Below are 16,271 nucleotides of genomic sequence, written 5' to 3' on the forward strand. Positions count from 1 at the left end.
CTCTTCTGGACATTTCATATAAACAGAATCACTCAACATGTGGCCCAGAGTGTCTGGCTTCATTCACTCAGCATGCTTTCCAGGTTCATTCATGTGGTAGAATGTATTAGTACTTTTTATTGTTGAATAATATGCCATTACATGAATAAACAACATTTTATTTATTCATTTCACAGTTGGACATTTGGGTTATTTCCACTTTGGGGCCATTATGATTAATGCACTCCTATGACTAATGCTGGAGCACTCATTCTCAATCTCCCCCACCAACTACTATATGCACCCATTCCCTCCCTCCTGGGCCTGTGACCATGTTCTTCTCTCTGTGGCCACAACTCCTGAGGAACAGCCCGTCTCCCATGGCTACAGGTCTTACTGGGTCCTGGGAATAGTGCCCTTCCCTTGCCTCTTTAGCTCTAGTCATGATACTGGCTTCCCATTACCTCTAGTCTCTGGGAGTTTCACCACTCTTTGCTGTTTCCCTTAACCCTGCCCATACCTCAGTTAGGAGTCCCTGCATTCCCTCTCTTAAATGTAACCCTTTCAGGGTATTTTTCCTGTTGGGACCCTGACAATACAGATACTGTCCAGGAGCTTCCTTAACTCCTCTCATCTTTCTTGGTTGATCCCCTTTGCTTTGGTGAGATTCATCTTCCATTAACTTGCAGAGAATGGGTGCTCAAAAATTTTTGAGACCTTGCATTTCTCAAAATATCATTACTCTCTTTTTACATTCAATTAATAGTTTGGTCTGACATAGAATCTGTTAGGAATAATTTTCCCTCAGAATTTAAAGGCTTCATTCTTTGTCTTCTTGTTTTTAAGTTATTATATACTTCATTTACATTCTTACTGCTGAATCAAAGTAAGTCAGATTTTTCATCTGATTTTTTGGGGCATGTAGACTATTTGATCATTCCACATATAGGATGAGCCCAACCCTTTGCCAGTTGCTGGAAATATAAGGATGAACAAGAGAGACTCAGTCCCTACCCTCATGGAGCTTAGTCTTGGGAGCATTAAAAAGTAACTCAATAAATTAAAATTCAGTTGTACTAAGTGATAGAAAGTAAAAGAACAGAATATATAACAGGAAGATCTAACCTAGTTGGGACCTGACAGATGCGTAAATATAGTGCAGGAAGCAAAGAGGTTGGAAGACAGTATTATTGGCAGAGTTGGGAGCAAGGAGGTGGTGTGAACCAGGTGGCAGAGAGTGGAACATGGCAAGTGAGGGGGCGGGTGGTACAGATGAGGCTGGAACAGGATGCAGAGCCAGCAGGTCAGGGCCTTCCTGCCAGACAGGGTGCTGGTCTTTATCCTAAGAAGAGTGAAAGGCCTTGGAGGCTCCTTAAAAGAATGTCATATAAGTGAGGCTTTTATTTACCTGGTTGACAACCATCTCTGCCTTCACTCTCCTTTCAAAGAGTCTTTTCAAATGTTCATCAAAATTCTGTGTGCCTTCTTGAATAGAATTTTGAAGTTTCTTCATTTCTGTTTCTAAAGACTAAAAGGAAATCAGCAGCAAAGTCAACATGTTGGAACATCAGATGTTCCTAGGGAGTGATTGTTTACATTTTGCCAAAAGGAAGGGGCAGGTGGAGGGCAGGCCTTGTGAGGTGTTCTGGGCTTCCCCTTCAGCCACAGATGTTACTCCTGGGTCTGTTATATTGTCTCTCTACTTTTACATATGTTTGACATTTTCCATAATACAAAGGTTTTTTTTTTTTTTTTTTTAAACAAACCTACAAAGGAGTCTTTTTTCTTTTGTAAATATAAGAGATGTATACAACACCTAAGACTACAGCATGCATCTACGGGAAAATCCAGTAGAGAGGGGCAAACTGGTGCTGCAGGGAAATGGGGGCGAGGGCTGGAGCGACAGCATTAAGCAGATGGATGGGACGGGACCCAGCACATGGAGTGGAACACGAGGCGTGGGTGGCTACAAGGCCATTTTACCCACAAGGAACAGAAAGGGAGGAAGGATATATGGATTCAAGGCGGGTGGGTGGTAGATGTGGTGGGAGAAGGGTAAGGAAAATCTCTTCTAGTTGCTCCTCTTCTCTGAGCGAAACCAAGGGGAGAGTTGAGGGTCAGGTGTCGGAAGTCCGAGGACAGAGGAGAGCACACGGCATGGTCCTCTAGGATCTTGCCACTTAAAGTGTAGACTACCGACCAGCAGCAGCAGCTGAACCGTGTGGTTGCTCAACAGAAATGGAGAATCTCAGGGGGCTTCTCTGTCCTCAGAATGAAAAAATCTGAATCTGTATTTTAAAAAAGATCCACCAGGTTAAACCAGGGGGAAACTGAAAGCTGGGGGGGATAGCATCGTTGAGCAGCTTTAAGAACCCAATAAAGACTAAGGTCATCAGAGTGAAACCATGGAGCATTTTTTCTTTTCTTTTTTTTAATGATCTCACAGTGATTTAATTTTTTAATTTTTCTTAATACTATGAGTGTGAACTATTATTTTTATTCTTTAAAATAGCTAACATGGGGTCATTTCCTGAGTTTGGGGGCAATGCTAAGAAAACTACAGGTATTGCCTTCTTGCATTCCCACAACAGTACAGAAGAAAGGTTCCAGAATGGCCATTTTACAGATGAGGAGACAGGTTTTGAGAGATAATAACATTTCCACGAGCCACATTGGATGCAAACTGTCCAACTCCAAAAGCAAAACTTATAGTCACTTTGTTATATTTCTTCACCCACTGTATGGTGTGAATGCAGAAAAAGTTGAGTGCTGGTTTAATCAAGGCTGACTTTTTACCAGGTGAGCATGGTCAAGGGGCAGGGGGTGAAGCTGTAGGCAAGAGACCATTTTACAGTGCAAGACCATGGAGCAAATGCCACCACTTTAGGCATCTGAATTCCGTTAACTTCTTGACATCTTTAGTGCACTCAGAACTACTTATTTTGGATAAAACGCAAGGGCACTGTTAGAGGACTGCAGTGAATAAAAACAGGGACCAGTTAACAATAGGTTCAAAGGAGATGTTCATAAAATATGGCCTCTATAAAGCTGACAAACTGTCCTGCCTTGAATGACGGTATGATTTTACTTTCTTCACAGAAGGATAAATATTAACTTGGTTGTATACCATCACCTTTTACATCTCTATTAGAATTGTAAGCAATTTCAATGTTGGAATGTTTCTTTATGATGGAAAGAGAAAAGTAGGAGACCTGCATTTCAAAAATCTCAAATTAGAATTCTATTGATTGCGTCATTCTTCTTTCAAGTCTTTTCTTGGAAATTGAGAGCAAATACAGCAAGAGCCTACAGCTTAAATTGATGTAGGCAAGAGACAGAAGTACCTTACGGTGCCTTGAACATACTGTCATAGGAGTTCATTAAACATCTGAAGAATGACTGGAGGATCAAATGAATTGAAATGATGTAAAATGGGAAATCAATAAGAACCTTCAATTTTGCTGTGTGTTCTTATTGTTTAAAATTGTTCTAAGTCTTTAAATTTATCTGCATTCACTTCCTCACATTCTCTTGAGAGTTTAAGCTGAAACAACATCCTGAGGTTACTAAAGGCACTGAGAAAATGCCTTTTGAAATGTCATTTGAAAAGATACTGAAACAAAACCCTTGGTAACGTAGGCCATATTCTCTGCTCTTCTGACCTTTCTATACTTATCTCTTTCTTCATTTAACTCCTTGACTTTTTTCTCATACTCTTTGAAGAGCTTCCTTTCCTCTTCAGACCACAAAGCATCAGGTTTTACCATGAACGGAGGCTGAGGAATCACCTGAAGAAATAAAGGAAAGCATCTAGGTTAAATATAAATGTAGCAATACAGTAAAACTCACAGTTACTGTTACAGTTTTAAAAAAGAGCCCTTTAAAAGGGTATAGTTCTTTACACTGGCGAGACAATGACCTAACGCTTTGACCAAAGGATATGAAAAAATGTTACAACTGTTTTTCTGTGACTTAAGCCAGGGTGAATAGTTTGGGATGAACCCTGATTCTGAGCTGACAAGTTCAGACTTGCAAGTTGATATCCTCATAGCTAGAGCTATGTCAGAGCTCCAGGGATACCTATATCAGGTATCAAAGGGCATGTTCCTTGGTGTATCTGGAGAATTACAGGTGAAATTTTATCCCTGCTTTTTTTTTTTTTTTTTTATCCCTGCTTTCTGTAGAGACCAAAACCACTGTAGTTGCTTTTTCAGTTGTTCATTTGTTGGCTTTTTTCCAGATTGGAGGACAAGCCTGTGGTTTCAAACTTCTTATTTGCCTGGTACATGTTTATAAGGTACTGAGTGAAGTGAAAATGTTAGTCACTCCGTCATGTCCAACTCTATGCTGCCCCATGGACTATAGCCCGCCAGGCTCCTCTGTCCATAGAATTCTCCAGGCAAGAATACTGGAGTGGGTTGCCATTCCCTTCTCCAGGGGATCTTCCTGACTTAGGAATCGAACCTGGGTATCCTGCATTGCAGGCAGATTCTTTACTGTCTGAGCCACCAGGGAAGCCCTTATGAGGCACTGGGGGTGGTGTATTTATTGCTGTAGAATTTCTAAAATTTAGGTTCACATAGGAAAAAATGGTCATGTTTAAGTAGCTTGCTCCATCCCATTCCACCTTCCATAAGGATGGCCAGGAATCTCACCATTCTCAAAATGTCTTCCTTCTTGACTTCCAGAACTCCTCCCATCATGTCCATGAGGGCTCGGCGTCTTGAGTCAGGGCCCTTGGGAAAGAGCCAGGGTCAGAGAGGGTCACTGAGACAGAGAGCACTCCAGTGGCACTAGGGACAGCCCCACCCCAATGTTAGATTGACTGTATTTAGGACTGGGGAGGGTGGGCAGTGGCATGCGTGGAGGGGAGAAGAAGCCACTGAGATTCCAGTGACCTCTGACCACGACGAATGCCCTAATGTGTCTCTCTGGTGGAGTAAAGTACAAGACTATTCAACCAAGTGAGGAACAAGTATCCCTGAAAGGAAAAAGGGTCTTAGGTACAACCAGAGAAAAACTGCATACCCGTGTCAGAAGCAATCGCTCCATTTCACGGGTCACAAGCAAGTCTGTTTTGGCTTTTTGCCATGGTTTAATATGTCTTTGAGCTGAAATCTGAAAGAGAAAATGCAGTTTCCTGCTGTTATTCTTACAAAACTCAAACCAAAGTTACCTTCTACACACTGGGAGGAGGTTAGACGGAATTAGGGGGATAGAGGGAATACCCAGGTTTTGCCACCAATTTCCTATTTTGGAATGAAGATGAGATCCAAAATGAGAGAGTTAGAAAAATAGATGATTACTTTCAACAGGGACTGTTAGTGCTACTATTACCGCTAAGCAACACTTTTATCTTTTGCCCTGAAATAATCAAGATTGTTTCATGTGAGCAAAGGTATTCTCTTTGAATCACTTCTTATAAATGAAATATGGTCATATTTGAAATGTTCTCTTTAGGTATTTAATTGTAACTGTCTCAGTGCCAAACAGGTTTTAAGAAGGCTGTCCAGTGAGCCCCTTCCTCTGGAACCCACACTGTTGTAATGGCTACATAATTACTGGAGCTCCATCAGTCTCATTCCCATGATGTGACCCAACCTCTATGGCTATAGGTGCTGGACCCAAGTTGGCCCAAAGAGCCTCTTTCCAGGCAAATCTGGACCTATGACTAAGAGATTATCATTTGGACCAGATGCTCTCTAGAATATAGGAGATGTAACACAGAAACTACTAGAGGCCGCTGAAATGCAGACAGAAGTCAATCAAAAGATGAAGAAAGAGCACCTCTGGTCTCCTCACAAGGCTCTGGTATGTGGTTCCTGCTTCTTTCTAGGCTTGGTGTCCAAATCTTGTCTGGACTCCATGGGATTCATAAAAGAAATCCTCATTATTTCTGGGGCTATGTTAGCTGATTTTGTTACTTATAACCAAGATTTCTACCTTATACAGTTGCTTCTAGCAGCAAAAACAAGAAGAATAAATAAGAGCCTGGAAAATGTCGTGAGAAAGAAGGCGAGAGATGATACACAGATAATCATACCTCACTACTTTCCACAACAAGTGTTCTCTCTGGCTTTTCACAGTCCTCAAATTCTGGTTGCCAGACTGATTCTTCCAACTGCAGATCTAAAATAATTTCTTTAATCCTTACATTTTTTTCCTTCACACGCGCAATTTCAATCTCTTTTTGTTTATATGCGGCATCAAACTCACTATTGAAAGCTGTTTTTACCTTGTAAATAATATCCTGAAATATCAATGTTATTATAAACACATCATGTATTATACCCTTACTGGCAACATGGGCCCACATTTTTACTTTTTCTCCAAAATCATTTTACAAATTATACACAAGTTAATCTAAAATACTGTTTGCATTAAGTCATTTTTTGGTTCAGTAATCTATAGTGGCATCTGACCATGAGCAGGATTAAGGCAACAGCATAACTGTTACACCACAATGTATACCAGAAATGTACATTGTAATTCAGTGTGCAGGTATATTAACAAATGCTGAAGTGGATAATGGATATGTGGAGGCTCTTTGGACTATTTTCTCTACTTTTGTGTATGCTTTTTTTTTTTTTTTTAAATCCATCATAAGAACATTTGAAAAGCAACATTCAGTATTTGGGCTTCCCTGGTGGCTCAGATGGTAAAGAATCTGCCTTCAATGCAGGAAACCGGGGTTTGATCTCTGGGTCAGGAAGATCAACTGGAGATGGGAATAGCTACCCACTTCAGTATTCTTGCCTGGAGAATTCCATGGACAGAGGAGCCTGGTGGGCTACAGTCCGTGGGGTTGCAAAGAGCCAGACACGATTGAGCTACTAACACTCTCATTCAGTATTTAAGTTGGGAAAAGTCTTTTTTTTTTGGAATCGTGTTTGGGTAGACGAGGTGAAGAGAAGATGGGTTGTAGAGGTTGTTTGGAGAAGCTCCCAAAGAAGCACAACCATGTACAATATTCTTCCTCTGTATGGACAGGTCATTTTTAACTAGAAAGGGAGCCCAAGCTAGCTAGTTGGATCAGCCAATTACTAAGGTATCTCTGGTTTGGCAACTGCTTTGCCCCTAGCTCTACTGATGAGTAGAATTATGGGTCAAACTAAAAGTAGACTTAATTTTATCATCAGAGTTCAGTCTATGTATCTATTCTACTGAAGATGAAACCATTAAAGCAGGGTGGAAAATGGTCTTAGCAGCTGGCACCAGAATTTCTCCTAGCCTGAAAATACTTTCTGTAGAGAAGAGGTTTTAATAAAGTGGCAGGAAGGTGGGACACTGAAGGCATAAGTCAGCAGAAGCTAAGCAACCAAAGAGATAACTAAACAGTTCTCAGAATAAATACATAGGAATTTCAGGTATTGGAGGAGATGAAGAAGAGAAAAAATAGGAAGAGACAGCAGAATAACATAGTAGGAAGTTAGAACTCAAATTGCAGACAGGGCTGAAAGATTTTCAGGAATAGGGAGGACCAAACATTAAATATCAAACCATCTGCATTGGTGCAATCTCAAGTTACTGGGTTTTCAAAAGCCTTCAGTTGGCATGTACAGGTGGTGTGTTCTGAAGCTGACTTGTTGGGTTGAAAGCGAGGAGGAGCTTAGAGCCTGAAGGACACCATACCTTATCCCTGAGCCCCAGAAATTATAGAAATCTTAGAAAGGAAATGGTATTTCCCCAGATTAAGGAGATAGATAAGCAATCACATCTTGATCTTACAAGGAGTTCCTAACTGACATCTGGGTTACCTAGAAGGTGGCATTCAAGGATTTCTTTTATCTTTGAGCTTCCCAAAGATCTTTGTAGAAAGATGCTTTGTGATGTTAGCCAGTGGAGGGTTCTCTTTACAAAACCTGCTATCACAGAACCCACTCCACATTGATGAAAACAACTCTTGTCCATAAGCCCTGTTTAAAGAAAATAGAGCTAGCCATCTGCATGTTTCTCTGTGTACTTTAAGGACATCATTTGATTGGCATTTGATTTCAGTTTGAGCCTTTGCAGGACACTTCATGGAAAGTTTGAGGTTTTCAAAGATAAAGAAAAAATTCACCCACTTTCAGCAATATAATTTGGTTGATTTTCTCCTCTCTGGAATGAAGTTCCAGTTGGCTTGACAATAAAGAGGCATGTACCCTAAAATCAGTACTCAGACTGCCAAGCATGTAATTCGGCAAGCTGGTATCTTTTACTGTCCCATCTTCTTCCTCTTCTTCATCCTCCTCTTCATGATGCTTTTTAACCAATGTAATTGCAGACTGAACCTCTACAATTTCTTTCCGTAGCTAAATATAGAAAAAGATGAAATGAGAGTTATGCAATAAGAAGAATTCTCTAAAGAGCAAGTTTGAGACAACTTAATTATTTCAACAAGTATTTAAAAATGTTAATTGTCTTGCCAGCAACTGAATTTAAAGTGATGGATAGTTCTTGAACCTGCTGAAGAGAAAGCTTCAGAAACTGATAAACTGTGGATAAATCATGAAACTAAAAAATGTTCTTCATAGTGTGTAATATTCATATTCTTCTGTCAGGATGACAGCTGCTTGTAAATATTTTGAGTCTTTCTTGGTACTTAAGCATTAAAAAATATACCTTCTCTTCATGTTTTATAGGAACTTACTCCCATAGGACTGTTATATGTAGGCAAGAAGAATTAAGCATGCCTTCAATTTATGTTTCAGAAAAAGAATGAATGCAAAGTTCTGGCTGAAATGAAACTATACCAATTGGACAGTATTTTTAAGTGGTTTGACAGAGATTGTTGGGAGGGAAATGCTAGGACTACTTTAGGAAAACCATATATCCCAGCAAAACAGATTCTACTTCATCCCTGGCCAACTATCTTAAAATATAATCCCCAGTGATAAGAGATGATAAAAATGAGTTATGAGTGGATGAAGAATTCATGACCAGAACAAGAACAAACTCCCAGATATAATTTTTACAAGTATATCATCATATTTGAGGGATGGTCAAAGTTGTTAGGATATAGGTTCTAGACTTACTATTGAGATATAGGCTCCTGTATTCATTAGAATATGTTGTACATGTGAACAAGGACCACAAACACAAACATAAACAATATCTAGCCTTATCTTAAGTAGTATTCCAACTCAAGTCTGTATGAAGGAAATACTCAAATAGAAAACATCGTATATAAACACACATATATATATTTAAAATTGTACTTTAAGACACTCTGTTTCAATCTTCTTTTGCTGCAAAACTCTCTTCAATTCTTTCAACTCCTCATCTGTGCGTTCTTTCATTGGGAAGTTCTCAACCACATAGGGGATGTGAAAGCACTTGGGGGTGAAAAAAGCAAAATGAAAAAAAATACATTTTCAGTACAATTATGTGTATCTGGGGCACTGTGGGAGATGTTTTCTCTGATTAAAACTAATTCATAGGTTACCATCCTGCATAAGCAAAATGGCTGATGGAAGTTTTTAAAAAAGAACAACGCACGCCATCAGTATTGGTGTAACCTTTGTGAGAAAATACTGTGCTTTTGTGAAAGATCTATTTCTAGAGCAGTGCTTCTCAACTAGAAGTGATTTTGCCTGCCCCTGTCCCCTCCTCTTCAGGCCCCCAGGGACGTTTGGCAAAGTCTGGAGACAGTTTTGACTGTCACTGATGGGTGTGGTGGACTCTACTGGGGCCTAGTGGACAGAGGCTAGGAAGGTTGCAAAAATCCTCCAATTCACAGGACAGCACCCATAACAAAGAATTATCCAGCCCCAAATGTGCCGTTCTCAAGAAACCCTGTTTTAGAGCAATACTCGAGCTCATAAATGTAGGGTGACCAGTACTTCATGATCTAAACAGATGGCATATTTAAAAAGTGAAAAAGGTGCTGTTAATAGCTACTCCAGGATCACAGGCATAAACTGGGACTTTAGGTTACCTAGACAAAGAGGGAAACTGCGTTGGGAGGAATCTTAATAAAAAGGCACAAAAACAGCCCTTTAGAAAATGTGAAGCTAGACACAGGTAGAAATGTGAACATTACTAGATCTAGTTTGCAATCTGTGTGGAATGTGAGTGAGGTGGCTTCTTCGGAATAGACATATTGAGACTTGGATGCAGGTGGTGTCATAGAGGAAAGAGAGAAAGAGGTGTAAGACAAATCTTAAGAGATGCTGGTTTAGAAGCACACGGGGACCGAGCAGAGAGGGAAGAATAAGACCCAGAGAAAGTGACACACGGAGGCGGATTCAGCACAGGAAGGGGCAAGGCATGGTGTGCTTTCCTATGTATGGACTTTCCTGCACTTTTTCTTTTTAAAATTTTCTGCCATGAGACTTTCAATGAAAATTTTCATTGGCTAAGATGTACTTGAAGTTACATCTGTTACCTTAAGAGCTCGGCCTTTCACAGCCATTGAATTCCAGCATTCTTCTTTGATGATTTCAGCCAAATATCTCTTGGCTAGGTTTTGCATCTCAACATCCTTCCTTATCTTAAAGAACACAGAAGGGAAAAACAATGTTGAAAATGTGACCTCAAAGAAAACAGCTTGACTGTAAATTCCTTAACCAGATGTACCTGGAGGGGGTATTCCCTATCTTTGGGAACCTAAGGTTTAGTCTGGAGGCTCAGGATTCCCTTCCTTGAGGACCAGGGTGTCAACATGAACACCACTAAGGGCAGGCAGATCCTACACAGGAGCCAAGGCAGGTGTACGGGCCGTTGCACAGCTGTGTTAGCTAGATAGCCATACACACTTCCCAGAGCTGGCTGGCTGGTGCAAGGCGGTGAAGCAAACCCACTGTGCCAAGTATTCTTGTTTTATTAGAAAGTTTGAAATAGCTAAAAATGTTGGCTTAATTCTTGTCAACACATATCTGAAGGGCCAGTTTGTGACCTCTGTCTTGGGGTCTTTACTGTACTAAATTCTTTTATTTACATCCACCTTGAAATGAACGTTCTACTACTCCTGGGGATCGTATGATGTACTTTTTCCCATTTAGAAACATGTTACCTTAATTAGCTTTTATCTCCTTAATTGATTCTATTACCTAATATTTAAGTGATGAAGTATTCTTATTTTAATAGAATTTACCAAAAGAGCTAGCCTGAAACTGACACCCAACAATCTTTAGTTGTTAGGGTCCTCTTCAGAATATTTTTTCAAAAAAATTTTTTTACTGAAATGTAGTTGATTTACAATGTTGTGCAGACCTTTTTTTTTTAATTTCACTTTGTTGGAAGAATTATTAGAAAACTAGCTGAGAATAGTGTCTCCCAGATTCATTCATTCACTGATTTATTTTTATTTTATTCATTGTCTGAACAAATACCATGTTTAATTTGCATTTTGTTTTTGATTTTGTCCATTGAGGTAATGGCTAAAACAGTTTAAAATTACTTTTTCTTAAATAAACAGCTCTTTCGGCATATCAGTTGTCAGAATCTGACTGATTTCCAGGGCCCTTTCAGGCCTTCCCTTTACTACTTCTGAGGCTACTTGATCAACCCTTTCAGAAAAATATTAATACTGTTGGACAGTATTACTATTATGCATTAATTAATATTAATTAATGTCCACGTGGTCATTATTGGGCTTTGGTCTTTTCCTTATTGATGGGATCCTGGCCAGAGCTGGCTAGTAGCCTGGTCTCTTTAGGACAGGGATCCCTTGCTCTTCCCAGGGACAAATATTCTGCTCCCAGGTGGATTTATGGTGCCATCTGCTAACAGCGTTCTGTCCTGGACTGTTGGGTTCTACTATCACATCCAGTGTAGGGCTGATATCTCCTCAAAAGCCCAGAGTCCAGGAAAAATAAACAACATGAGGGAAATGAGCATGTGAAGAGCCTATCTGTGTACCAAAGTCTGAGTCAGAGGATCAAGGAAGCTCCTCCAGGGATGCACAGGAATTTGATAAGAAACAAGGAGTGGGGCCTCTGGGGCAGAGGCATGGGTTGGAGTCAAGTGAGCACAGTGGCTGCATCAGTGGTCAGGCGTCCAGAGGGGCGGGTTCACGGGGTCAAGCGGTCAGACATGAGCTTAAAGAAAGAAGCAATGAGAGGATGAGGATGGGAGCAGGCATCTAAGCCAACTCATTTTAGGGTGGTCAAGATGAATGGGCTGGGAGAAGCTGGTGGTATCCCAGGCCCGAGTGAGGCCAGGGCCAATGAGGATGAGCCAGACGCATGGTGGGCAAGACCAGGACTGCTTCCTGACTCTGACTCAAGTTGTATTCTCTTAACCAAGTGACTGAGTGTCTATGACTTGGTTCCCTTAAGTGAGGAAAACAATAACCTACCTTTTTGGGTTGTTACAACAATCAAATAACATTCAAAAAGGCCCTAGCTTGGTTCCTATCTGTTATAATAAGAAAAGGGGATACACTGCTAGTCTTCTCCAACCACTTTCACAATGGCTATAGTGTAGATGGTGCTCAAAGATTAGAAGAATCGGTGAGTACAGGAAGAATGATTTCAACTCTAATTAAGAAAGGGCTTACTAAACAAAAAATGTTTGAAGTTGGTTTCAGGTGGCTGAGGAGACTTTCAAAAATGTTCAAATATATGGCAGAAGATGGTTGTCATAAAGTCATGGTGAAGAGACCACAGTTGTCTGGCTGGTCTAGATGCTCTTCTTCCCCATAACTTCTCTGACTCATTCCATTATATACACTAAGTTTGCTTTATTCACATTATGGTAGAAAAGTTTTATTTTATTTGCATTATTCTGGTAAAGTTCTCCCTCCCATTTTCTTTTTACTTTCTTTATTAAATCTTTATGGTGCTTAAATAAAGTTTTTCCCTACCTTTTCCACTTCTTGCTCATTTTCATTACGCAGCCTTTCCAGTTCTTCAAGATCCAGGCCAAATTCTTGTTGCTCTAATTTTGCAATATCATCTACTGCTTCATTTTCTTCCATCATGCCAAGAACCTGAATTTTCAAGTAGGAAAGGTTGGAGATGAGTAAACAGTTAAACTTTAAAGAGATGCTTCCTTGAGTCTCTTCAGACAGCAACCAATAAAAAATAGATTTTCTGTTTATCTAAATGTAACTGTCAAGCAAAGAATTAGGTTAGAGGGTTAATTCATAAAAGCTTACTTATCTAAAAACAACAAAAATATGTAATGATATTAAGAAATTAGATATTTAGGTATGCTAATGGTATTCTTCTTAAGTATTTTCAGAGTTCTTATCTTTTAGATACATATACTTAAATAATTAAAGGTGAAATGATATGAAATCCAGGATAGTTTTCAAAAAAATATCCTGGAGGATACTGTATATGTGCATGGCGAGAGGTGCATGGGAGAGGATGGGTATATGCACATGCTCAGTCACTTAGTCATGTCTAACTCTGTGCAACCCCATGACTCCTCTGTCCATGGGATTCTCCAGGGAAGAATACTGGAGTGGGTTGCCATTCTCTTCTCCAGAGGATCTTCCCAAGTTTCCTTGGGTTTGATCTCCAGCATTAGCAGGCGAATTCTTTACCACTGAGCCACTTGGGAAGCCCTAGTGGATGGTGTATAGGAAACATTATTAGTGATTAGATTTATTAGATTATTATTCCTTCTATTTATATGTATATTTGAATATTTCTATAATAAAAATATCTTTAAAAGTTTATAGCTTCAAAAGATTCAGAGACAAACGACACATCAATTCAGTTCAGTTCAGTCGCTCAGTCATGTCCAACTCTTTGTGACCCCATGAACCACAGCATGCCAGGCCTCCCTGTCCATCACCAACTCCTGGAGTCCACCCAAACCCATGTCCATTGACTCGGTGATGTCATCCAACCATCTCATCCTCTGTCATCCCCTTCTCCTCCTGCCCTCAATCTTTCCCAGCATCAGGGTCTTTTCAAATGAGTCAGCTCTTCACATCAGGTGGCCAAAGTATTGGAGTTTCAGCTTCAACATCAGTCCTTCCAATGAACACCCAGGACTGATCTCCTTTAGGATGGACTGGTTGGATTTCCTTGCAGTCCAGGGGACTCTCAAGAGTCTTCTCCAGCACCATAGTTCAAAATAATTGATTCTTTGGCGCTCAGCTTTCTTTATAGTCCAACTCTCACATCCATACATGACCACTGGAAAGACCATAGCCTTGACTAGATGGACCTTTGTTGGCAAAATAATGTCTCTGCTTTTTAATATGCTGTCTAGGTTGATTATAACATTCTAAGGAGTAAGCGTCTTTTAATTTCATGGCTACAATCATCATCTGCAGTGATTTTGGAGCCCAGAAAAATAAAGTCAGCCACTGTTTCCCCATCTATTTGCCATAAAGTAATAGGACTGTGTGGATCACAATAAACTGTGGAAAATTCTGAAAGAGATGGGAATACCAGACCACCTGATCTGCCTCTTGAGAAATTTGTATGCAGGTCAGGAAGCAACAGTTAGAACTGGACATGGAACAACAGACTGGTTCCAAATAGGAAAAGGAGTACGTCAAGGCTGTATATTGTCACCCTGTTTATTTAACTTCTATGCAGAGTACATCATGAGAAACAGAGGAGAGTGAAAAAGTTGGCTTAAATCTCAACATTCAGAAAACGAAGATCATGGCATCCGGTCCCATCACTTCATGGGAAATAGATGGGGAAACAGTGGAAACAGTGTCAGACTTTATTTTTCTGGGCTCCAAAATCACTGCAGATGGTGACTGCAGCCATGAAATTAAAAGACGCTTACTCCTTGGAAGGAAAGTTATGACCAACCTAGATAGCATATTCAAAAGCAGAGACATTACTTTGCCAACAAAGGTTCGTCTAGTCAAGGCTATGGTTTTTCCTGTGGTCATGTATGGATGTGAGAGTTGGACTGTGAAGAAGGCTGAGCGCCGAAGAATTGATGCTTTTGAACTGTGGTGTTGGAGAAGACTCTTGGGAGTCCCTTGGACTGCAAGGAGACCCAACCAGTCCATTCTGAAGGAGATCAGTCCTGGGATTTCTTTGGAAGGAATGATGCTAAAGCTGAAACTCCAGTACTTTGGCCACCTCATGCGAAGAGTTGACTCATTGGAAGAGACTCTGATGCTGAGAGGGATTGGGGGCAAAAGGAGAAGGGGATGACAGAGGACGAGATGGCTGGATGGCATCAGTGACTCGATGGATGTGAGTCTGAGTGAACTCCAGGAGTTGGTGATGGACAGGGAGGCCTGGTGTGCTGCGATTCATGGGGTCGCAAAGAGTCAGACACGACTGAGCGACTGATCTGATCTGATCTGAATGGGACCAGATGCCATGATCATAGTTTTCTGGATGTTGAACTTTAAGCCAACTTTTTCACTCTCCTCTTTCACTTTCATCAAGAGGCTTTTTAGTTCCTCTTCACTTTCTGCCATAAGGGTGGTGTCATCTGCATATCTGAGGTTATTGATATTTCTCCTGGCAATCTTGATTCCAGCTTGTGCTTCTTCTAGCCCAGCATTTCTCATGATGTATGCTGCATATAAGTTCAATAAGCAGGGTGACAATATACAGCCTTGACGTACTCCTTTTCCTATTTGGAACCAGTCTGTTGTTCCATGCCCAGTTATAATTGTTGCTTCCTGACCTGCATACAGATATCTCAAGAGGCAGGTCAGGTGGTCTGGTTGCCCATCTCTTTCAAATTTTCCAGTTTATTGTGATCCACACAGTCAAAGGCTTTAGTATAGTCAATAAAGCAGAAATAGATGATTTTCCTGGAACTCTCTTGCTTTTTCCATGATCCAGCGGATGTTGGCAATTTGATCTCTGGTTCCTCTGCCTTTTCTAAAACCAGCTTGAACATCTGGAAGTTCACAGTTCACGTATTGCTAAAGCCTGGCTTGGAGAATTTTGAGCATTACTTTACTATCATGTGAGATGAGTGCAATTGTGTAGTAGTTTGAGCATTCTTTGGCATTGCCTTTCTTTGGGATTGGAATGAAAACTGACCTTTTCCAGTCCTGTGGCCACTGCTGAGTTTTCCAAATTTGCTGGCATGTTGGATGCAGCACTTTCATATCATCATCTTTCAGGATTTGAAATAGCTCAATTGGAATTCCATCACCTCCACTAGCTTTGTTTGTAGTGATGCTTCCTAAGGCCCACTTGACTTCACATTCCAGGATGTCTGGCTCTAGGTGAGTGATCACACCATCGTGATTATCTGGATCATGAAGATCTTTTTTTGTACAGTTCTTCTGTGTATTCTTGCCACCTCTTCTTAATATCTTCTGCTTCTGTTATGTCCATACCATTTCTGTCCTTTATTGAGCCCATCTTTGCATGAAATGTTCCCTTGGTATCTCTAATTTTCTTGAAGAGATCTCT

The 16,271-nt window shown here is 40.5% G+C and overlaps 1 protein-coding gene across 8 annotated transcripts in view; it reads right to left on the reverse strand.

Moving 5' to 3' along the window:
* CFAP43 (cilia and flagella associated protein 43) overlaps nt 1-16,271 on the reverse strand; it is a 100,335-nt gene that overhangs the window by 17,029 nt on the left and 67,035 nt on the right. For 6 of the 8 annotated variants that reach the window (XM_015460666.3, XM_010819894.4, XM_059881861.1 and 3 more), the window contains 9 exons: nt 12,770-12,895; nt 10,349-10,453; nt 9,180-9,296; nt 8,046-8,273; nt 6,023-6,229; nt 5,008-5,097; nt 4,635-4,715; nt 3,642-3,767; nt 1,388-1,507 (listed from right to left, as the gene is read on the reverse strand). In XM_015460666.3, the coding sequence (XP_015316152.2) occupies nt 1,388-1,507; nt 3,642-3,767; nt 4,635-4,715; nt 5,008-5,097; nt 6,023-6,229; nt 8,046-8,273; nt 9,180-9,296; nt 10,349-10,453; nt 12,770-12,895 (1,200 nt within the window). The remainder of the gene's footprint in view (nt 1-1,387; nt 1,508-3,641; nt 3,768-4,634; nt 4,716-5,007; nt 5,098-6,022; nt 6,230-8,045; nt 8,274-9,179; nt 9,297-10,348; nt 10,454-12,769; nt 12,896-16,271) is intronic. The other 2 variants (XM_059881860.1, XM_010819895.4) reach the window with 2 other exon arrangements.

Source organism: Bos taurus, chromosome 26, assembly GCF_002263795.3.
Source record: "Bos taurus isolate L1 Dominette 01449 registration number 42190680 breed Hereford chromosome 26, ARS-UCD2.0, whole genome shotgun sequence".
Taxonomy (NCBI): Eukaryota; Metazoa; Chordata; class Mammalia; order Artiodactyla; family Bovidae; genus Bos; species Bos taurus.